The sequence below is a fragment of the Mus pahari genome, chromosome 14 (genome assembly GCF_900095145.1).
Source record: "Mus pahari chromosome 14, PAHARI_EIJ_v1.1, whole genome shotgun sequence".
Taxonomy (NCBI): domain Eukaryota; kingdom Metazoa; phylum Chordata; class Mammalia; order Rodentia; family Muridae; genus Mus; species Mus pahari.
Window position 1 is genome coordinate 25,422,453 of NC_034603.1, and position 24,081 is coordinate 25,446,533.

Here is a 24,081-nt window from a genome sequence, read left to right on the forward strand (position 1 = left end):
GATTCATTTATTTATTATATGTAAGTACATCGTAGCTATCTTCAGACACACCAGAAGAGGAAGTCAGATCTCATTAAGGATGGTTGTGAGCCACCATGTGGTTGCTGGGATTTGAACTCAGGACCTTCTGAAGAGCAGTCAGTACTCTTAACCGCTGAGCCATCTCTCCAGCCCAGAGGAGGGCTTCTGTTTCCGGTGATAACATACTAACTGCTCTTGGACTTGCCCTCCTACTATAACAGCTATAAAACTGGACAAGAGGTAAAAAACGATTTTCCGAGTCAGACAAGGAGATTTTGGTCCAGCAGAAAAGAGAAACAAAATGACTACTGTGACTAAATTGGCTTGCTATTCAGAAGAACTTTCTAACTACAGGGAGGCAAAGGCAGAGATGAGAGACAGCAGGAGCTGAGAGGAGTCTGTAACACAAAAAAGATGGAGTTATCCCAGAATTCTAAGCTTCTTCAGAAACACATGATCCTGAGTGCCTGCTATGAATGCTGCACTGCTCAGTATGCAGTATACAGGCACAAGGAGACTCCACAAGGCTGGGGAAAGAAACTGCCTGGGAGCAGTAAGCTAAATAATCCCCGGAGCTCACACTAGGCTAAGACACCTCGCAGACTCATTAAGCACCTGGGAAATAGATGGAGCCTACAAAAGAGCCAAGCCTTAAACAAACCCTTCAAGTAAAGGCTATTCCAGGTTCTGACTAAGCAAGCACACTAACATTTTTAGTTTTGTTTTGAGATAGGTCTCAGGTTCTCTATCCTCCTGCCTCCACTTCTTGACTGCTGGAATAACTGCTGTGTGCCACTATATCCAGCTTAAAAACATTAAAAGATTCATTTAAGCCACACACACCATAACTACCTGCAAATGAAAGGAAAGCAAAGTGAACATGGTCCTTTAAAGAGACATAGATGGCTAAAAGATGACCAAAGCAGCCGGGTGTAGTGGCACACACCTTTAATCCCAGCACTCAGGAGGCAGAGGCAGGCAGACTCTGAGTTAGAGGCCAGTCTGGTTGGAAAGGACTTCTTATCAAAATGTAGTCTACTCTAATTTGGCAAAGTTCTATCATTCTTACTTAACTACAATCTAAGCCCATGGACATCCACTGGGTAGAATTACTGTTACCCCTTGAGGCTGAGCCCCATTCTCATCTTCAAAGACAGAAAAAGAACCAGCGCCCGGACACACCCTTCTCTCCTCACATTTTCATACCCACTCTAACCCTTTCTCGTGGTATAGCTATAGCTATCTATAGCTATCCCACCAAGGAGTTCACCATGGAGGACGTTAGTCTTTCAATGCATGTCTTAGCCCATGAACCTCAGTAGCAGATTGTCCTCCAGTGCTATGAAGATGACACAGTTTCCATCTAATGCCACATCTAACTCCCAAACCCACTCTTCTCTTACTTCTGGCCACTACAGCATCAGCCTAAGACCCCACACTTTTTAGATGTATTTTTATCTATGTATATGTGTGAGTCTGTGTGAGTAAAAGCTATGTGTGTGTCGGTGCCCCTTAAGTCCAGAAGAAGGGATCAGACCCCCTGGAGTTGAAATTATAGCTGAGCTGCCTAACACAAGTGCTGGAAACCAAACCTCAGTCCTCAGGAGATATAGGAAGAACTCTTGGGGTCGAGTCATCTCTCCAGCCCAAGACCCATTCTTAACCAATGCCATCTGAGAATTATGCTAGGGGCTGCCGAGAAGACACTGACTCTCTTCAAAGAAAGAGAGATGGTAGGGAAAGGTCCCTTCCTCTCTACTCCACTCCTGACTTGGAGCACATTCAGTTACAGTGTCATCTGATGACCCTCAGGAAAGCATAAGGAAAGCCAGTGTAAGCTCTGGGCTATGATCCAGCACTCGAAGGACTACGGCAAAAGGACTGTGTGACTTCAAAGCCATCCAGGGTAAGAAGGCAAGAGGAAAGGGGATGGGGAGAGAGAGAGTAGGGAAGAAGAAAGGGGGAAGGGGAAAGAGAGAAGAGGAGGCAGATGGGAAGAGGAGGGGAGGAGAAGGGGGTGCCATCATGAACAGTGCCTCAAATTCACACACGTAGAAGCCTGTGAGGCCATGTTTGTGTAAAGTGAGCTTGTCTCCTGGCTGAATCTAAACTGCAGTCAAGTGACCTAACTTTACGCCAATCTGATTCTTACTCCAAGGAATACACAAATGGGAACAACCGGAGCCAGCTAGTTTCCGTGGTCATGTATGTCAGAGCTCTATCAAGGTAGAGCTGGAGGAGACCAAAACGGAGCCAGTTCGCTTCAAAGGAAAAATGATAGAAATAAGCAAAGAAAACAACAGTGAGAAAAAGTAAGGCTCCCAAGGGATAGAAGAAGTAAGCCTGCCTTAAAACTCTGCTGGGCCCTATTGATAACTGTGTCCTTTGGGTTTGAGTGGCTGTAGATTTCCCTCTGATCCAGACAAACCAGAATAGAACTTGGTCTTCATACAGAAACCCAAGTGAAAACAAACCAGCTAGCACACTACAATCACTCTGCCTTGCCACAGCACACTCAAACTGAGCTAACCCTACTGACGGGAAACCTAATTATGAAGCAAAGCGGCGAGCTCTTCTCACATGGCGTGCTCGCGACCAGCCTCACTGCTGAGTGTTCACCACCCTCTGAACCACCTCATCCATGCAAAAGTGCAATGAAGAGACACATAAGTGGCTCTAGGAGACACAGCTGGAGCTCCTGACTCTAGACCCCCTTCCTCATACAGTCTCAAGATACCCTAAGGGTCAGGGACGGAATGAGTATTATCATTAAGTGCTAGTGCTGAAAACGAACTTAACTGTCAGCTTCAACCGAAACCCCAAGCACATATACTGACCTGCTGCTTGCTTGACTTCAGCTGAAATTTCAGTGGGGCTAGGAATCCCAAGAGAAGTCTCTGCCTTCTCGATGACATTTGAAATACCTTGTCCTGATGGAAAAAAACAATTAACACTAGTGTGCTGTGTGTTGTTACTAAAACTGAAGAAAATAATAATAATAATATCTGCTTATTTCTAAAATCATGGTCATAAGACATTATTTTAATGATATACGCATCTTTGTCATTATCTCCTTACCAAGAAACAAAAATCCCACTGACTTATCACTAAAAAGTAGGCTTAAATGAATCCCTAGACTTCAACTTCCTAATAGAACATGACATGAGCCCCAGTGCACACAATAGATAAGAAAATGAACAAGCATCTTACCCACTGTAGCCACTGTAGCTGAGGCTGAGGAGAGTAGAGACTTGCCCCAACTGCCCCAATAACCCCATCCAGTCTGAGGTACATCTTTAGAAGCAGTCTCCTATTGTTTTCCAGTGAGAGAAGAAACAAGACAAAAGAAAACAGAAAGTTAGAGGAGACTCAGAAGTGCCCAAACAGGGTATCTAATCATTAGAGAAGCACAGGTCTGCAAATCTATGACTTGGAGAAATCCTGCTGGCCTGCCAGATGAATGCCAGCAGTGTATAAATACCCTGCAGCAAATGCAATTCCTGATAAAGGCATTGCTGCATCAGAAAGCTGACATTTTATGGCTGTAAAAAGAAGGAAATGCCATTGTAAATTAGTACTGATCCCGCATCCCTTTTAAGACTTGCATTTTTAAATCCCCAAATTTCAATAGATATGCTACTTTGGCTACAGCCTGTGAAACCTGAGCAGGAAGAAGTGCAGAAGCCTCAAGATCACTGGAAGGTTTGGTCTCTGGTCTTTTCCGGGTGGACACTACAGGCTGAGATTTATTCTCTGGCTTCTCCACTGGCTCACAGTTCTCATCTTTAAGGATCGAGGCTGCTTCGGTTACCACTGGAGATTCTGGAGGATCCTTATCTGACATGACTACAGCATCACCTGCTAAAACAAAAGCCCAACAAGAATCTACTGATGCCACTTTCTTTAGTATAAACTTTTTGCTTAATGTTTTTGAGACATTCAGATTCATATACTACTGCAATAATACAAAGAGATTCTATATACCTCCAGCCACCTCCCCATCAGAAGCTGACATTGTTACAATTCACCAGTGTCCTTCCAATTTTACAGTTTTTAAATGTGCCTTTATGTGTACATTAGTTACATAAAATGCTACCACATTTACAGCCGTCCATTTGGTATCTGCAGGGAATTGGCTGCAAGAACCCTGCAGACAACAAAATCTCAGTGGTCACATCCCTTCTATAAAACAGACAGCATGTGCATATCACCAGCGTGCATCCCCACAATTTCATGACCTCTACTTCATTTGTAAGGCCTAACACCACATATGATGCTTTGCAATCGACCTTAAACTCTCTTGGGAACAATGACAAGTCTGCACAGGTTTAGCACAGATGAAACTTTTTCCAACTGTTTTCTACTTATGATTATTTAAATCTACAAATGCTGAATCCCAAACACAGAGGGTCAACTACTTAACTCTACTGAGCATCCGGTACAGGTAAGGCACAGTTCAATCCTAAGGATACCTGGACCATCTTTTCTGTAGCCAGACACTTCCCACATTTCTTTCAACCTACAGCAACCAACTACTGATCTGTTCTCAGACACTGACATTTTGAAGTCATTTGAAGACATTGAAGTACACAGATTATCTTTGGAGTGACTTTTTTAACTCAGCCTAAGTCCCTCCATTCTACTATGGTTGCATCAAATTTCAATTTCTCAGTAAAATCATTGTGGAAGGAGGGAGAGAGGGATGGATGGATGGATGGATGGATGGATGGATGGATGGATGGATGGATTCATACATACATACATACATACATACATCACAATATATTTGCCCATTCAAGGTAATCTACAGTTTCCAACATGAGGCTGTCGTACAACTAAAACAAAGTTCTCATACAGGTATTTATGTGAACATAAGCTTTTTCTCTGGAATAAATAATGAAGACCACATTAATAATATGGGTCATAGTAAATCCGTGCTTATTTTTATATATCACTGTCATCTTTTCCAGAGTAGTACAAATATTCAAAACTTTCTGCATTCTGATGAGGTTACCCCCCTACTTTGAGTCATTTTTGTAAGTGATGTGGTAGTAGCACAGTATGGCTTCTGTTTCATTTCCTCAAGACTAAAGACATTTGACATCTTTTCAAGTGCTTATTTGCCATCTGAATATTCTCTACTAAGAAACATCTAGTTGCCCATCTTTTGCACGTTATTTCATTAGGTTGCTTGGTCACTTAAAATTAGTCCTCCCAAATCTAGGTTCAATTATCATTTCAGTGTAAAACTTATTTTCATTGTCTTATTTCATCTTTTGAGACAGGATTTCCCTCTTTGCTGACCACTAGCTTATGGAAATCCTCCTGCCTCAAGCTTCCAAGTGCTGGAATTACAGACATCTTTTTACAGCCTATCTTTTTATTATTTTCATGGGGTCTTTCACCATGAAAAGTTTTCATTTTGATAAAGCCGGTTTATCAATCTTTCCTTTCACTAGACTATCCTTCAAAAAACTGTATCATTAAGTATCCATTCTGACTTTAATTGTTCCAGAGACTGTCTAAACTATGTTAGATCAGCTTTCTATTTTTTAATATTCTTTGTAAATACTCCTAATACTGTTTTGATAGTTAGGTCATCTGATGTAACCAAAGCCTAATTGAATTCCACTTTTTATTTCATTTACTCTGCTGTGTGTGGATCAAATCCAGGACCTCATTCATGCTAAGCAAGAGCTCTACCACCTAAATCCATCCACTGGTCCCTCAGGTCAGCTTTGGAATAGCAATGTTATCCAATTCAATCCCTTCCAATACAACTCTTTGGCAATTAAAGCCAACATGTCACTGGTACTCCCACTAAGAGAAATACTAGTTCCCAGAATAACCAATTATCACCAATGAACATACACACACATACAACATACACACCAGGTATGCTGACAAACATTTTATTCAGGTATGCACTAAGTGCAGGATAAATCCAATGCTTCTAACGCACTAAAAAAAAAAAAAAAAATTAACAAAAAAGACAGATGGGATATAGCACAATAACTGAAGCACATACAAAAAATACTTAGTGGCATCTTGCCTTCAATCCCAGCACTTAGGAGGCAAAGGCAGACCTCTGAGATTTCAAGGCCAGTGTGGTCTACAAAGCAGGTCTTAGGACAGAGCTACATAGTGAGGCACTGTCTCAAAACACACACACACACACACACACACACACACACACACACCAAAACTTAAAGAACAGAGAAGACGGCATAAGCATCAGAGAACGATTCATAAAGTGTTCCTAGAGCAGTGGTCACAAACTGGAAATCTGTTAGCTAACTACAACTTATAGGTGTTTTTAATTAGTCCACACTGTTTAAACCTTTTTTAAATTAGTTGCTAACATTTAAAGTCTCATATTCCGTAGAAACAAAACGACATTTCTAGGTCCCCTTGTAAAAAAATAATGCGACAGGGACACCTAAGTAGGTAAGACCTATCTGGTACCAAATGGCTGCTGAATCCTTTCGCATTTGAACAGTATTCTCTCACACTCTACTATCTCCAAATTTATAGTGTTTTTTTTATAGTAATCCAATTAGACCATGCATGCATCTTAAAGATGCTTAAGATTTTAACGAATGAAAGTGCCAATGAGATAAAGAAAAGTTCAAGCTTGTGACAGTCAATCTCAGGTGCCAAGCTGATACGCCTAGAACCACCAAAGAGTCCTCCTGGCACATCTGTGGCAACTGTCCTGATGAGAGTAACAGATTCGGGAAGACCCATCTACTGTAGGTGGCACAATGACACAGGCCGGGATCCTGGATGGTATCAAAAGAAGAAAGCCAGCTGACGGCAAGCATTCCCTGCTCTCTGCTTCCAGACTGGGGGTGCAATGTGACCAGTTTCCTGTGTGACCTTCCTGCCACTGGACAAGCGAACTGTGACTCAGAATAAGATCGCCTTCCTTGCTTTTGTCTGGGTATCTTATCAGAGTAACAGGAAAGTAAATAAACAAAGGGTATGGAGACAGCACAGAAGAAAGGTCAGGGAGCCATGATATAGTCACCTAGAGTCATGTCTATATTAGGGAAGAAGCAAGGGTGACAGGCTAGAAAGGTGGATTAAGAATGTGTTGCCTAGACTATGTGAGTACATGATATGCATATATTAAACTGTCCCAAAAACTCGTGGAGGAAAAAATTCCGTACGCAAGTACCACTTGCCATGCAAACTAACTCAAAACAAACAAACAAACAAAACAACTCATTTCCTTATTCATGGCAGGAACCTTTTGCATATGGACCCACCCCTGGAGACAGAGAAGATATGTAAGGCAATTTCTGCCCCAGTCGGTCCAAAGGCTCATCTAACAGAAACCGACTTGCTTGCGCGCAAAGTTCAGGCGGCGATCTTGCAGCTGTATAGAAATTGTTTTAGAGCTGCCTTTTTCTTCTTTCTCCGAGTTACATCTAATAAATAGTCCCTCGACGTGCTCTATGTAAGCAAGTAGAACATACATATTGCATAAGTTCGTTTAAATTTTATGAAACTAGAACATTCCAATTAGGAAGCTCCGGCTGTCTTTATTATTTCACTTGCACAATAGAGATTTTAATAAGCATCGAGAACGTGCCAAGAGTTTAGGCTGAGCCAGGAGACAAGATTTGTGTGTGTGTGGTGATGTCTCTCTCCACCGTCCCTGTAAGATTAAACACATACCAGACGTATGGAATTGTACTATTTAATGGTTTCCGGGTATGGGTTTTCCTGATTGGAGGAGAACAATCCAGGTGACTGGAGAAGTCAAACAGGGCGCCGTACAGTCGAGACACAAACAAGCCCAGAGCACACGCGTGCCCGTCGCTTTTACCCGGAGGCAGCGCGGCTGGCGTGGCTGACTAGCTGGGAGCCGAGCCTGGGGTCAGCGCTGCAACCCGTAGCGCGACAAGGAGCCCCCCCCCCCCGGGCAGCAGACAGCGGCGACTCCCCGGCTAACGTGGCCAGTCTCCTGTCTCCGCACGTCCATACGCAGGTCCCACCCCCAGGCCTCGGGTAAACAAGCTCTCCAGCCCCTTCGCACCACAAGCCCACCAAACATGGCCGGAAGCGCTGCAGCCCCTCAACCCGTGACCCCCCGAGACCCCCAGCTTTCGCCGCCCTCACCCGGAAGCCCCGCAGCCCCCGACACCGCCCCTCACCGCGGCCACCGCCGCTCGCTCGCCGATCCGACCCGACCGTCGCGGAAGTACTCCTGACCTCAGCACGGAGGCGGGGCCGCCGTCGAGGAGTGCTTCCGGGGCAAGCGTCGGCTGGGGCGGAAGGCGCTGACTGCAGGGAGGCGAGTGAATCCTCTGCTCCGGTGGCTTCCAGAGAGGTAAAGGATGCTTGAAGCTGGACCCGGAGGATGCCAGGATGTCCGGCCTCCGTGAAGGCTGGGTGTGGGGGGTCGGGGGTCCGCCATGAGGTATTTACAGAATACTCGAGGGCCAGCGACGACCCGGGACACAACTGGGAAGCCAGGGCCGGCCCTGCTCTCAGCTCACTGCAAAGGTGGTGGGGAAGGGAGACCACCACCATCAAAACAACGGAATCGGAGAGGGTCGTTAAGTGCTCCCGTCCAAGTTTAAATGCGGTGATGGAACGGAACTGAGTGAGGAAGTGAGAAGGAGGAAGCCTGCCTGGTGGGAGGAGGAGTGGAGGTTTTGAATAAATAGCCAAGGGAGACGACCCGGGGAGAGAGGGAAGAGAATAGAGACCTCGTCGCTGAGTCTTTGTCAGGTCGGTGACCAGGCGTTGGACTTTAAATCTGGAACTCGGTGCGAAGTAATTAAAGGTTTCTAAGCAAGAGAGTGGCATGCTTTAGATCTGAAATTTTAGGGTCGCTCAGATGTGCAGTGCATCGCTTCCTTTTGTCCCCTGGGCAGTTTAACCAAGAAGACATTAAGCAAAATTGTGTTAAAATGGGGCGGGGGGGGGCACCTGAAACCCTAAAGACTTGCTTTCGAGTGTCTCGCTGTTGTGCTGGTTTATAGCTAAGTGGTAGTGCGTTTGCCTGTCATGTGCAAGGTCCTCAGTTCGATCCCGAGCACAAAAAAAAAAAAAAAAAAAAAAAGGAACAGATTCCCCTCTTCCATGCAGTCCCTTACATCAGTGTTCAGACGTAACTGCCACTTCCTAAAACTCTTCAAATATTTTTCTTCACTTTCAATGTTAATTCTTTAAATTTTGGAATGCTGATATTATCTACGACCTTACTAAATGCCTGTTCCTTTGAACTAGAATTGCAGGTTCAAGGCTAGCCTTGGCAACATCGTGAACTCTAGGCCAGCCAGAGCTAAGTAACCTCATCCAGTCTCAAACAAAAATGGTCCAACAAATAAACCAGAAAATAGATTTCTTCTGGTTTTCTTTTGTAAAGGAAAAATGTATAGGAGTGTATCTTGGCCCACTAGTAACTGTCTTTTACATATTGCCATTAATATTATAGCAACAATTATGAAAAATTTTGGTCTTAGAGTCCATTACACTTAAACTCACCAAGAATTTTGAAGAGTTTTGTTTAATAGATTACTACTGCCAGTACATTCCACTTAAGAAATCAAAACTACTCTCAAAAAAAAAGCTTTAAAATGGTAAGTCATAGCCGGGCGTGGTGGTGCACGCCTTTAATCCCAGCACTTGGGAGGCAGAGGCAGGCGGATTTCTGAGTTCGAGGCCAGCCTGGTCTACAGAGTGAGTTCCAGGACAGCCAGGGCTATACAGAGAAACCCTGTCTCGAAAAACCAAAAAAAAAAAAAAAAAAGTAAGTCATTAAATGATCACTGACATTTCTCTAATTTCTCATGGGAAGATGTTGCTGGGGAAAGGAAATGATAAGCAAAAGAACAACTAGAACCAGGATGTTAAGTTGAAGACTGTTTAGAGACAGTAGAGAGTAAGACACTCATAACTGAAGCTTTGTGTGGGGACTGGAAACATTGTATGATTTTAGGCAAAGAAGGGAATGATGGTGGAATCAGCCTCCAGATACGGAAACTAAGAGTCCTAGAGCATATCAGAGCAAATGATAGAGGGGCAACTAAAGACCATACCAAGTTATAAACTATGTCAGGCAGTTTGTGCACGCATGACTGTTCCTACATATTGAACTCCTAGACAGTTGCAACTGCTATGTGAAGTTTTAAGCTTATCTCCTAAATAGTGAGAAGTCTCCTGATCGATTTTGTTTTTCTTTAAAAGACAGTATTCGGATATATCACAAGCAGTTAGATTGGATTTAAATAAGTGTAGTACCCAGATGGGGTAAAAGGACTGTGATCTAGGCAGATACAGTAGGACCTAACTGGAAAGTATCTAAAAAGTGTAATAACGACAATAGCATGTATTTATAATGTACCTTCATCCATGCTTCCAGACATTCCAAAACTGTTACCGTTACTAACTTCATTCAGTAGATGTGAAAACAAAGGCTTTTCCAGCCTGGGCTTCACTCAGAACAAGGACCAGGAACTTATAACTCCAGAGCCCATTCTTCTGACCACTAAATTACATATTCCTATAATTTTGGCATTACAAAACTGGAAGGCTTTTGTGGATCCCGTCTAAGCTGTGTATATATTGGACAAGTAGGTCTGGGGTTACCATGAGGGGCTATATCTACTGAGTTAAAGATACAGTGGCGTCTTCCTTAGTTTCAGACTACAGAGGAAAGAAAATGAGGTGGGAAGGTCCGGAATCTAAGCCTGTTTCTCAGACATCCTGCCATCCACCTCTTGTCACTGCTGTGCCAAAAAAGGATACAAGTCAGAATGATACTGGCATTTAGACAAAGCTCTAAAAAGGATGGTTTCTTAGGGTTTTATTTCTGGGAAGAGACACCATAACCAAAGCAACTTTTATAAAGGACAACATTTAATTGGGTCTACCTTAGTTTCAGAAATTCAGTCATTATGTCGAGAAGTGTGGCACCATGCAGGCAGACTTGGTGTTGGAGGAGCTAAGAGTTCTACAGCTAAACAGGAGACTGGAATTCCACACTGGGTGGAGCTTGAGCATAGGAGCCCTCAAAGCCCACCCCTACAGTGACACACTTCCTCCAACAAGGCCACACCTCTTAATAGATCCATTCCCTATAGGCAAAGTACTCAAACATATGAATCTGTGGGAGCCAAACCTGTTCAAACTACCATTGATGGATACAGAAAATGTTTTTTGTTGTGCCAGAAAATATGTTGACATTTGAGCTGAAATTGTCCCTATGTATGGGGGTAGAGTGGTAGGCTTCAGGAAATGACTGGAAATATAGACTAGAAACTTATAAGTATATGGCCTTCAAAATGATGACCTCTGTTTGAATAATAGTAACTTTAAATATATACATTCAGTGTGTGTGTGTGTGTGTGTGTGCGCGTATGGGAACAGACAGCATGTGTGCCATGGTGCATGTGTGGAGGTCAGAGGACAGGCGTGGTATTGGAAGTGCCAAATTTAAAAGGGGGTCACACTCCTAACATTCATGAATCCCCGTTTTCTTGAATTCTCCCCTGTTACCTTTATGTGGGTCCCACGATGGAACTCGGGTCTCCAGGCTTGTTCAGCAGGTGTCTTTACCCCCTGGACCGTCTCTTTGGCCCTAGAACTAACTTTGCCATATCACAGATCCCCATGGCAACACTAGCGGCAAGCCGCACAACTTGTGTTTGCTCTTTGCAGTGGATGGTGGGGACACGCAAGCTGTTCTCCATTTACTTTCTTCCTTGCCACCTCGGAATGCCACTTTGTCGACTGTGTGGCAGTTTGTATGGGAACCTCCAGTTTGCAAGTGTGACTAAAGGCAGAGCAGAGCGGAGGCACTGTAAATACAACAAGGAGCAGTTAATGTTGGGAATAAGACATTAGTATCCTGCTGTAATTGGAGTGAAAAACATTGCCATCTGCGCGCCAGTGTCCTCCCCCTTGACTTTAACCAGAATGATTTCTGCAAACGGCAGTTTCCACAGCCAACTAAATGCTGTGCCACGGGAACGGAAGGCAGCCATATTGCTTCCTTATTTGCTTCTGTTGAGAATTGGAGCCAAATGGAAATATTTCTTCACTCCAAGTTGGCAGGAGCAGCAGCCAAGCAGTCTGCTAGGGATGACAGCAAAGGCTCTTCTCTTCCTGACTTTTAAAATAATAGTCGGTATTCAGAGTGGTTTTCTGGGGTAAAATCATCTACTTTTCTGCTTATTCAGGATCCTAACAAGTCAGCCGCTACACTGACAATAACAGGCATGGTATTGGAAATGCCAAATTTAAAAGTGGGTCACACTCCTAGCATTCATGAATCCCCGTTTTCTAGAATTCGCAGCACAGCTGCACCTCCCTCCAGCACTGCTCCTGCATCTTGTGAGTACGTGCTTAGCTGTTTCTGCCCCCAGCTTCTAAACTAGTTTGTAAATTTCTGAGCGTGGGGGACGGTCTGACTCACCTGAGCAGCAGCGGCAACACTGGCTGCTTCCCCTTCCGTGGGATAGGTTCCAGGTTTAACTGATGATGTCAAGTCAGACTTTGAGTTGAGCAGTGCCAGTCGCTGACCTCCATCATCACTGCTTTGGGAAAGAGAATGGTATCATTAAGTCTAGGTTGCAGGTAGCAGAGACTACTAACACTAACTTAAGGTTTCATATGAGGGATCTGAATCCTCACTCTCCTGCTGTCACCTCGGACTTTCGTCACTGTTGTCTCCAACCACTCAACGTCTCTTACCTGCAGGTGGGTTCTGCTTCTTCATGGCTGATACCAGAAGGCCTTTGTGGTCATATGCCTGTGATGGGTCTAAAGTGGCTGGTGCTGAGTGGACACTCAAGGCTGTTGATATTCAGAGCTGATAGTCTCCTGTCATGAAGTCACGTCAGGCTGCTCTGCTCTCTTTGACATGGGATCAGCTTTGGGGTGACTGTGGTGTTTCTCTAGACCCTGTTGTGAAGGTGTTTGTGAACCACTAGTGAACAAGTGACTGTGTTAATATAGAACAAAGACTAGTTGTGGGTCATAGGGTACTTTGCTCAGAACATCCCATAGTGCAGTGCTTCTGAACCTTCCTAATGTTTGGTCCCTTTAATACAGTTCTGCATTTTGTGGTGACCCATTCTACCACCATAAAACTATTTTTGTTGCTACTTCAAACTGTAATTTTGCCACTGTTATAAACTCTAATGTAAGTATTTGGATATGCAGGCTATAACAAGGGTCCCCTGGTGAGTGCAGCTATGGTTATCTAGTCTTACAAGGCTTCTTAATCGTCTTTCTCCCCCTGACCATTTTCCCCATTTGCTTCCTTGTTTGCAAGATAAGCTTTAATGATTTGTAGTTTTAATTGTGAATAAAACCAAATAAAGAGCCAGATGGTGGTGGCCTATGCCTTTAATTCCAGCACTTGGGAAACAGAGGCAGGTGGATATCTGAGTTCAAGGCCAGCCTGGTCTACAGAGTGAGTTCCAGCACAGCCAGAGCTACACAAAGAAATCCTGTCTTGAAAAAAAACAAACTAACATACAAACAAGTAAAGATGTTTATTTCTTTAAGGAAAAAAAGTCACTGGTACCAAAAAAGTGAGTTCTGTAAGAGCCAAAGCAGCATGTACGAGCCTCTTTCTCCACCACTTCTTCCATCTTCTCAGGGCTCTCTCTCCTCTCTGTCCCTCTCGTCCTGTCTCTCAGCTTTCCGTTGCAGCTAGGCTGAACCAAACTGTCTCAGTACCCTGGATGCTCACTCTTCTCAAATGACCCCATCTCCATTCTAAACCCATTCTAAAACAAAGGCTTCAGTTAGCTTACTTAACTGGGAGATTAACCCAAGCAGAGGCAGGGCTTGAAAAGGGCTAAGTGGGTTATAAGGAAGCTTGCCTGCCACAAATGCAGGGCACAGGTGATGTGACATTTTGATTGATGTTACTGAAAAATAATGATTTGTATTTAGTCTAAGAAAAGTGATGTTTTGAATTAAAAATTGAAATTGCAGTGGTGCCTCCCCACCCCAGAATATTACATAGGTTATGGTATTCTGAGTAAAAGTGCTTAGTGGTATAACTGTCAAATGGTGTACGAGTAAGAACTATTCTTACAGAACCATCAGCAATAATAACTAGAGTGCACAGCACTTGGGAGGCAGAGGCAGGCGGATTTCTGAGTTCGAGGCCAGCCTGGTCTACAGAGTGAGTACCAGGGCAGCCAGGGCTATACAGAAAAACCTAAATAAATAAATAAATAAATAAAGTGCATGTAGTGAGTGGATTATCTCTACATGTCACTGTCCTATAAGAATAGGTACTGTTGTTTGTCCTGCTTTAAAGATAAGGGGGACAAGGCACAGATTTTAAGTCCTGGCTTGAATGTCCTTCTAGGAAGCAGGCTCAGCCGAGTCTGCACTCTGAGCCTCTGCTTGAATGTCCTTCTAGGAAGCAGGCTCAGCCGAGTCTGCACTCTGAGCCTCTGCTTGAATGTCCTTGTAGGAAGCAGGCTCAGCCGAGTCTGCACCCTGAGCCTCTGCTTGAATGTCCTTGTAGGAAGCAGGCTCAGCCGAGTCTGCACTCTGAGCCTCTGCCACCATGGCTTTATCAGATTGCAGGCGCTCAGCTGCACCCGTGCAGGGGAAGCCGGGCCAGAATGGAGTGTGACAGGCCAGCTCTGTAGTAGAAAGTGTTCCAGCAGTCTAGAGCACCATTAGCAGGATGTCAGAGAGAAGAGGAACTATGTTGGTGCTGCCAAATGTCAGCTCAAGGACCCTTGCCTCAGAATTACCCAGGATGCTAACCTAAGCCCCCTGTTTGGCTTTTTTTTTTTTTTTTAAGATTTATTTATTTTATATATGTGAGTATACTGTCGCCGTCTTCAGACACACCAGAAGAAGGCATTATATCCCATTACAGATGGTTGTGAGCCACCATGTGGTTGCTGGGAACTGAACTCAGAACCTCTAGAACAGCAGTCAGTGCTCTTAACCACTGTGCCATCTCTCCAGCCCCTAGATCTATATTTTTAAAAGCTCTCTAGACAATGATAATGCTTAGATGAGTTTGAATTCCTGAATTTTGGTGATGGGAGGGAGGCTTCAACCTTTTCCCTTTAATACCTGGTAATGAGAGGGTTACAAGTCTATTTGAAGAGTACTTGTACACTTGAGAATAAAAACGCTAACCAGTGTTACTCCAGAAGTACTGCCACCTGCTTCAGGCTCTGAGATGGACACCCACCATGTTTATAAAGAAAACAAAATTCATATCAAGTAGCTCTCCACGGCTCTAGTCTGTACCAATTCTGCTTTACCTCCTATCCTGACACCTCCTTCCTATCTACCTTTACCAGCAGAGTTTCGGTGTAGAGAGTCACATTTTCATCTATTCAGGTTTCTAATGAGCATATAGGAGGTGCCAACCTGTCAAAGGATATACATTGATGCTACCCAAGGCAGAAATGCAGGAAGACTCAAAATGTAGAGCAGTGCACACTGTAGAAAGCCTCTCCAAGAAAGTAAACAGTGCAGTAGATCCAAGGGATACGCAGGTCAAGAATGGAACTGCTCAAGTTGGAGGCCAAGACACAAGCAATGAGCAGGGGCTCACTGGTCAAGAGGTTCAGGAAAGAGCCACAGCTGTTGTGGTGGGTATATCTCAGCCAAACTCGGGGCAAAGAATGCTGGATCCTGATTCTGGAGGGAGAGAAACTGGGGTGGATTCTTGGTTCTGACATGAAATCAGAGATGAACTCGGGATTGTAATGACTGGGATAAATAAGAGAGATACTTGTCCAGTAACAAGAATTGAAGCGGTCAAAGAATAGAGTAGTTCAAGCAACATGGCTCACTTGTGAAATGGACTGCAGGATCAAGGCATCGAGAGAAAAACAGCATGGGAGCAGACCTTCCTCTGACACACAACACTGGGCAATGCCTGGCCTAACAAGGACTGCTGACTCCGCAGGCCTCACACCACAAGGCTACAGAGATAGTGGGGATACAGCCCTGAACTTGACAGGTGACAGTAACTGAAGCGCGTCATTTTTATACTTGGCCATACAGGTGATTTTACCCACAGAAGTGGTGTACAAGTCTCTTTTAAAATAAAAATACGAAAAGAAAATGAGTAAATGTAAAGGTTTTTGCCATAGCGGACAGTAAGAGCATGGCAGTGAGAATGAATGATGTTTCACAGTTTGATTCAGATGAACCTGGGGAACTCCCCGTCAAAGTCCCAGGGAAAGCTTGGATTCTCATCATGAGAACTGCTAGTCTAGGAGGAAGTCTATCAGATATTGCTCATCCTCAGTCACCAAGAACTTGAAGCTTATTCTAGCACAGAGCCTGGCTTCTGGACCTCATGAGTGTTTCATTGTTGGTACCTGTTGGTTCCCATTAACTTCTGGCATAATCCTAACAAGTCATCACTGTGAAGTTTATAAAGTAAGCTAAATTGTTTATTAAATGCCCAAGGCTGTTTCCTTCAGTGTCATCTTAGTAGGTTTTTATGAGGAAATGAGAGTAAACACATGTTTAATATATTCTGTAGAGCCAAAGTCTGAAGTTTTTCTTTTGTTCTAAATAGTCTATCCTCAAATTGTAAAGATTGGGATCTTTTATTGTCATTATTCATCCAATCCTTTAAGAGCTTAATGAAAATTAAATGACATTTTAAAACTTGTAATTCAGACTTTGAAAGTTTAATGGCAAAATGCAATGACCCATTGTTTTATATGGAGCCTTCCTGTGAGTATAAAAGGAGATGTCATTCTCAAAGCTTATTTCCTTGAACTTTGAGAAGAAATAAAACAGAGCTTCTCAACACATATTTATAGAAATATGGATTGACATTCTTCTTGTGAATTGGTGGTTTAAAGTGGAGAATCAAATTAGCAAGAAGAAAATCCTAAACACCTGAACTCAGACAGACTTTCATTTTGCTTTTTATTCTTCCAAATCTAATAGTCATTCCTTGTAATTGTGTATTTGTGCTTCTACCAACTGCACACTTAAGATGTCAATTTTGTTAGACTTCAATCTAGAAATAGATTTCTGTACAAACTATTAATATACTCTTTTGTCTCTTAATTATAAAGAAGATGCTATGGATTTGGGGCCATGGGAGTTGTTTTGGGTTTTTTGCATAGCATTCTGAGAGGGAGATTGTATAGCCTCAGAAGTCAGTATCTCTTATGTAGGTCACATAGTATATTTTTTTTCCTAACAAGGCCAGATTTTACCTCAGATGTCCCTGAATTATTTATTTGATCTGCATATGTAGTTGAATTATACAGATTTTGATCTCTGTGGTAATGAGGAAGACATATCAGTTGCTTTACATACTGATCTAGCATATGGTAGTGGTGCAGGTTGAAATGAAAGATTAAACTATATTCCAGCTCTCATTGACTCCCTGTTGCATAGAATTTTCTAAGTGGAATGGAATCACTTGTGTTCCAAACCAGAAGCATCCTTAAAGAGTTTCTCATCCTTCTCCTCAGTGGGCAGATGAGAAGGTGGAAGCCCAGGGAAAGCTGCTTGCCACAGTGGAGGTGCTGACAGCAAGGTTTGGCTACAATCTAAGACTGCTGATGTGGCAATATTTTTAATTGGTTTATGTCTATTCGTTTCTGGGGCATGCAGTTTTATCCCATTATGAGTCTCGGTTGGGTAAACACTATGTGGCTTTCTTTTAGGCTGGCCTCCACATTCATCTTTTAATTTTGAAAGCCTCAGAACACCTTGGACCACTTCTTTGGAAAACTTTTCTCCCAGCAACAAGTCATTCACTGCGATCCTCCTCAGCATAGCCACGTTTGAGTTTTCCAAGTCTAAACAGGACTGCCTTTGATTTTCCCATGAAGCTGCATCACCGCCTGTCCATCTTACTGGTGGTCACTCTTGTGCCAGCTGCTCTGGGTTTGGAAGATGTGGCTCCACTGGGAGCGAATCAGAGTTCTTACAATGCATCATTTCTCCCAAGCTTTGAACTCTCGGCAGGTTCCCACTCAGGTGATGATGTCATTATAGTCAAAGAGGGAACAAATGTTTCACTGGAGTGTCTTCTCACGGTGGATCAGTATGGAGAAGTCCACTGGTACAACTCAAAAGGACAGCAGCTGCACAGCAGAGGTAATCCTGTAAGGTGTGATCGGCAGGTGACAACCCTGCTCTTGGGGGTTCTGACAGACTGAGAAGAATTCTCCAAGACAAGATGTCAAGGAGACTAGCTCCAAAGGGGTTAGGGATACAGCAGTGGTTGAGCACTTTTCTAGAATGCACAAGGCCCTGGGTGTGATCCCCAGCAAGGGGGTAGTGGATAGGGGGTTAAGTTCTAAAGCATTGTACATATCGAAAAGAACAAAATAATATAATAATAATTATAAATATTTTGTTTTATAAAAGGATAGGTATCAAAGAAAAGCCAAACCTTCAAGAAATACTGTTATCCAGATAGACAGTATTACCTATTAAAACATAGAGGGGATTCACTCTTCATTTTAAGTTAAAGCAGAAGAGACAAGTGCTCTTCCCTTCTCACACCCATACACTAACTAGTGGAGTATGTCTCAGTGGTAAGTCCTCTCCTGGGAAATACGGGTTAGATCTCCAACATCACACACAAAAAGCTCTTAGTCTCTTTGCCAGTTGCTGTAATAAAATACCCTGACAAAGGAGCTTAGGAAGAAAGGGTTTTAGCTCACAGTCTGTCATTTCAGGAAAGCAGTGGCAGTCGTTGAGAACAGCTTGGTCATATTACATCTGTAATCAAGAAGCAGAGAGCACCCAAAGCATGCTGCTGCTCGGCTCAGTAGCTGCAGGTTACCGGGCTTGGTGAGGCGTTCCTGTACCCACTGAACTAGCTCTGCCCCATCCTGGATGCATTTAAAAACAGAACTTTTGTACCTTGTCGTATGAGCTCATGATAAAAAGTAAGCAACATTTCAGTCAAAGTGTATAACCCATCACCCCACAAATATGTCTTTATACTTCTGAGACATGTTCTTTTCATGTATAAAAATGTATAGGTAGCAAAATGGTGTAGACTCACATGGATGACCATGTCTTTGAAAGATTGGTCTTTTGGGTCTGTGTGGACGTACCTGTCTCCCTGACAGACTTGGTGTGTGGCAGTGAGAAAGCAGTGCTGGCTTTAGGATAGTCAGAAGATCAATTTCCATTGCTTGTTTTATGCTTATAGAATCTTAGTCAGACGTCACAGTCTGCCTGCCTGCCTTCTTTCCTTCCCTTCCTTCTTCCTTTCTCTTTTTTTAACATGAGTTAAACAGTAGGACCTAACAGACAAGCTACAGTAATTTTATGAAAAGGCAAATAAGGTCTTTTCTGTAATTTTTTTCTTCGTTTCTGTTGGATTTATTAGGTGGAAAATGGTTGGTTTCTGATAACTTCCTAAATATCACCAGCGTAGCCTTTGATGACCGTGGGCTCTATACATGTATCATCACTTCTCCAACACGTGCCTCCTACTCCATCACCCTCCGTGTGATCTTCACCTCTGGAGACATGAGTGTCTACTATATGGTTGTCTGCCTGATCGCCTTCACAATCACACTCATCCTGAATGTCACTCGGCTGTGCCTGATGAGCACCCATCTCCGCAAGACTGAGAAGGCCATCAATGAGTTCTTCAGGACTGAGGGGGCTGAGAAACTCCAGAAGGCCTTTGAGATTGCAAAGCGTATCCCCATCATCACCTCAGCCAAAACCCTCGAGCTTGCCAAGGTCACACAGTTTAAGACCATGGAGTTTGCCCGATATATTGAGGAACTGGCCAGAAGTGTCCCTCTCCCGCCCCTTATTCTGAACTGCCGGGCCTTTGTTGAGGAAATGTTTGAGGCTGTTCGAGTGGATGACCCTGATGACATGGGAGAGAGAATTAAAGAGAGACCTGCTTTGGATGTTCAAAGTGGCATCTATGTGATTAACCCAGAGCTAGGCCGAAGTAACTCTCCTGGTGGAGATTCAGATGATGGTTCTCTAAGTGAGCAAGGACAGGAGATAGCAGTGCAGGTGTCTGTCCACCTTCAGTCAGAGACCAAAAGCATTGGGACAGATTCTCAAGACAGTAGTCATTTCAGCCCACCCAGTGACCCTGCACCTGCTGAGAGCAGCATTCACCACAGAGTGAGCATATGACAACTGACAGCTTGCCCAGAGCTCAAGAAAAGAGCCTGGCTATGAGAACATAACATTATTGTGAAATGACCAGGGTCTTCCCTTTAACCTTAAACACACCACAGCGTGAATTGCCAAAGTCATTGTGAAAGGGCAGCATTTTTCTGATATTTGGTCATTTTCATTAAGGTTGCTAGAGTGATGTATGTTAAAATTGAAAGGTGCCTGGGCCTGAGTAAGACTTCTGGTCACAGTTTTTCTATGGCTCATGTGTGACACATTGAAGCCTGAGTTTCCCCATCAGTGGAATCAGTGATTTGTTCTCGTTGAGTTGAGACTTCAACCAAAACTTCTTACCTACTACACCTCTAAGTCAGCCTTTCACTAGACCTTTGGTCCATCCTTTGAGACTTTATTCTGCACTCTAATTGTCTACACCAATGCCAGACGTGGAGATGCTCTCTGCCCTGGGGAGTGAACGTGTGCTGGTGCAGGTTTTAAGTGAGGTACCACTTAGTTACACAGATCTAGAAAGTGAAAGTCACTCTCACTGGGCGTGGTAGCTCACACCTTTAATTCCAGCACTAGGGAGACAGAGATGGGCAGATCCCTGAGTTCCAGGCGCAAACCCAGGACAGCCAGAGCTACACAGAGAAACCCTGTCTCAAAAACAAAAGGAGAAGAAGAAAACCACTCCGTGAGAAATGTATTCTTCTTGGGACTACATCCTGTCTTTTTAGCTTACCGAAACCTTAAGTCCATCGAGGCTGGCCTTGATGTCCCCAAGGGAAAATGTTTTTGGTGTTTTGTGAACAAGAACTGTGTCAAGTCACCTCTCTGGAAAATCATCAGTTTTGATACTTTTTAATAATGTCTCAGGCTTTCTCTTTTTAGACGAACCAAATTCCCAGGTGGGCTTTGTGTAGGTCTAGAACTGCAAAATCCGCTTCAACCTGGTGCTAAAGGTGACACGCCTCTTCTTGTCGTGTTGAGACTCAGTGGTAGTGTTTTGGTTCTTCGGATATATCCTTTTGAGTGAGGGCTCTTTTGTAGCCTTTCTACCTGAAATCAGATGAGAGCATTGTGCTCAGTGCATTATTACATTAAAACGGGCAATCGAGACCTAAGCAGGGAAATGACAAGTGATGGTGCTGCCCGCCTCATCTGGATGCAGTGAGCACTGAAGCTGGCTGGCCCCTCCTGCTGGCTGAGAGTGACGTGACAGATTGTAAATAGTCTTCCCAATCATTCCCTCCGCTGTAGGAATCGCGTGCCATAGATCTTTAACATCGTGGCTGTGGAGCTCATTGTGACGCTTCACTTCATTTGGCTTCTGGTTGTGGGAGATTTGCTTGAGCTAGAAGGTCCTGAGGGAAATGTAAAGTGTCAAACAGAGGACAGCAGGAGATTCAAATTGTAACCAGTGAGCTCAGTGACTGCCTTTGTTAGGCTCATCAGATAGGACACCTCCACTCTAGACAATGTGAACGAATCAGTGTGCAGCTTTATCAAGTGGCATATGGATAATATGGTAATTCTGCCTTTTCTGTCTCTCAGGCTGTTTCCATGGAAACCTCCAGGGCCAAACAAAAGCTACCAATCATTCAGCCAAAAGCTTGCCTTGGCTCAGAGATGTGAGTTTCTTTAAGGAAAGCTGTTTTCCTATATTTGGCTGAGAATAAGGGCTCTTAAACATATCCCAAGTTACAGAACATGATTTCCCTTCCTACTGTTCTTTGGACATAGTATGGGGTCAGTCTCCTGAATTTCCCTCAGATCTGGATTCCTTTGCCTGATAAAGCAAGGTTGGGGTCATTTCTTATAATGAAGTCTGTTGCCTTAAATACTGGGTTTACCCCCACGTGTTCCTAGAAGGGACATTAATGACTTGAACTTTAAGGTAGACATATTGAGTGACCAGAATTTCAGAAAATGATACTTTGCAAAAGTGGAAAATACCAAAACAGTTGGGTAAGCTTACAGAATTTATATAGGCCACTCCACCATAGCCTGCGTCAGTCATCACAGAAACATAAAACAGACACTCAATGTGGTGGGACACAGCTGTACTTCCAGCACCTGGGAGGCAGAAGCAGGAGGATTGCAAGTGCTAAGCCAGCCTGAGCTATCTAACAAGATCCTGTCTCAAAAAGCTAACCAATAGGCATCTATTTGAGGGTGGGGGTCAATTTTCCTGCATGCACTAAGCCTGGACTTGATCCAGTAGTATCCTAACCAGTGGCCAATGCAACTGCCCTGCTTTGAGCCTTCCAAGTTCTGTTAAAATGGGGTAGGGTCAAACTCAGGAGGAATGGCACACCTATAAACGCTACTTTTCAAAGTGAAGAGGACAACTGTTAATATTTTCTATGTCTAATCAAACCAAATGAATTTAATCTCACCTTTTTTACCTTAGGAACTTAAAACCACAGTCTGAAAGTCTGTTACCAGCTGGTGTCATTATCTTTCTGTATGGCTGAATTTTATAGATTAGTTTTGTTTTGTTTTAAATGCCTTTGAACAGCAAAATATGTCTAAAATAGGTCTGTGGTGTCATTATCTTTCTGTATGGCTGAATTTTATAGATTAGTTTTGTTTTGTTTTAAATGCCTTTGAACAGCAAAATATGTCTAAAATAGGTCTGTGGTGTCATTATCTTTCTGTATGGCTGAATTTTATAGATTAGTTTTGTTTTGTTTTAAATGCCTTTGAACAGCAAAATATGTCTAAAATAGGACTGTTGCCGTATTGTGAATTCTGTATCATCATTTAATGAACTTCAGTGTCCTTACAGAATTAAATAGTGGCTTCATAAAATAGATCTACCAAAAGTTGCCATTTCAGCATCTTCATATACTCCTTCCACACATGCACTCTTTAAGTTGATGCCCTGTTGTGTTTAGAACAGTTTGATAACCCCAGTCCTCAAAGCCATGTCTAATATGGCTTAAATTTTTTTTTTAAAAAAGCAGGACTTGCCTTACTGTCCAACCTGGCTTCAAACATGTTATCCTCCAGTCTCAGTCTGGATACTAGAATCATGCATGCACTGCACTGCCATGCCAGCCTTCATCTGCCTTTGTTCAATAGGTAGCCTAGACTAGCCTTGAACTTGGAGTAGTCCTCTTGCTTCTGCTTCACAAACACTAAGGTTACAAGTGTATGTCACTATGCCTGCCTTTTAGGCTTACTTCTTGAGTCAAGCCCAGTGAGCTTGTCTGTTTCCTGTCCACTACACATTGATATAAACATGGTAAGAACTGCTGACTCTGGGACAATCGTGAGAAAGCCCCCTCTGCTACTTTGCCTCCCTTCCACATGCTAAAGGTCAGATCCCCATCTGCATGCCACTTCCTCTTCAGTTGCACAACCTCAGGAGCCCATGGGCCAATGCTTCCGACATCCTACATGTGGTTTCACCCTACAACAGACTAAGCTGGATCCCTGACTGACCCAGGAGGCTGCGTGCATACTGTCTAGAGCCTCACTCAGCACAATGCTGGCCTCATCCCCACACCAGCCATTGTAACTATAATGTATCCTCGTTCCAGAGCCAGTCTTCTCATCTAGGCAGGAATGTGACAACACTCAGCCTCGTGAAAACCTCTGGGTGCGTATGAACCTGTCACACAAAAGGGAATGAGTGTTGTTTGATAGTACTTGTATCCCAACAATTATTTTTAATAAAATTTGCATTTAAAAAGTCAGAGTTGAATGATGTGTATCAAATGGAGTATATATAGGTACAGAGAGGACTTATATATGATCCAGTTTGATCATTTTTCAGATTTATGTTGTATGAGTGTTTGCCTACATGTATGTCTGTGCTCCAAGTGCATGGCTGGTGCCCAAAGAGGTCAGAAAAGAGTGTTGATACTTTGGAACTGGAGAAATGAATGGTTGTAAGCCACCATGTAGATGACTGGGACCCAAATCCAGGTCCTCTACAAAAGCAGCAAGTACTCT

At 43.5% G+C, this 24,081-nt stretch overlaps 2 protein-coding genes across 7 annotated transcripts in view; one reads left to right on the top strand and one right to left on the bottom strand.

Annotated features, from left to right (window-relative positions):
• The window catches only part of Fam114a2 (family with sequence similarity 114 member A2), a 35,439-nt gene extending 27,188 nt beyond the window's left edge, over positions 1–8,251 (bottom strand). Inside the window, exons 1-4 of one of the 3 annotated variants that reach the window (XM_021212568.2) lie at positions 8,184–8,251; positions 3,683–3,882; positions 3,232–3,331; positions 2,859–2,951 (exon numbers count right to left, since the gene is read on the bottom strand). In XM_021212568.2, the coding sequence (XP_021068227.1) occupies positions 2,859–2,951; positions 3,232–3,331; positions 3,683–3,865 (376 nt within the window). In that variant the 5' untranslated portion in view covers positions 3,866–3,882; positions 8,184–8,251. The other 2 variants (XM_021212567.1, XM_029545898.1) reach the window with 2 other exon arrangements.
• A 38-nt stretch (positions 8,252–8,289) lies between these two features.
• Mfap3 (microfibril associated protein 3) lies at positions 8,290–23,822 on the top strand. 4 transcript variants are annotated; one of them, XR_003845138.1, is made up of 4 exons: positions 8,290–8,359; positions 17,676–18,111; positions 19,361–22,754; positions 22,851–23,822. XR_003845138.1 is itself a non-coding variant. In XM_021212570.2 (3 exons), the coding sequence occupies exons 2-3, from the start codon at positions 17,838–17,840 to the stop codon at positions 20,134–20,136; spliced, it is 1,050 nt and encodes a 349-aa protein (XP_021068229.1). In that variant the 5' UTR covers positions 8,290–8,359; positions 17,676–17,837; the 3' UTR covers positions 20,137–23,822. The 4 variants fall into 4 exon arrangements, 3 of the variants coding, with proteins under 3 accessions (XP_021068229.1, XP_029401759.1, XP_029401760.1); XM_021212570.2 differs by having other exon boundaries at positions 19,361–23,822; XM_029545899.1 differs by lacking the exon at positions 8,290–8,359 and adding an exon at positions 12,074–12,738 and having other exon boundaries at positions 19,361–23,822.
• The last annotated feature ends 259 nt before the right edge of the window (positions 23,823–24,081 follow it).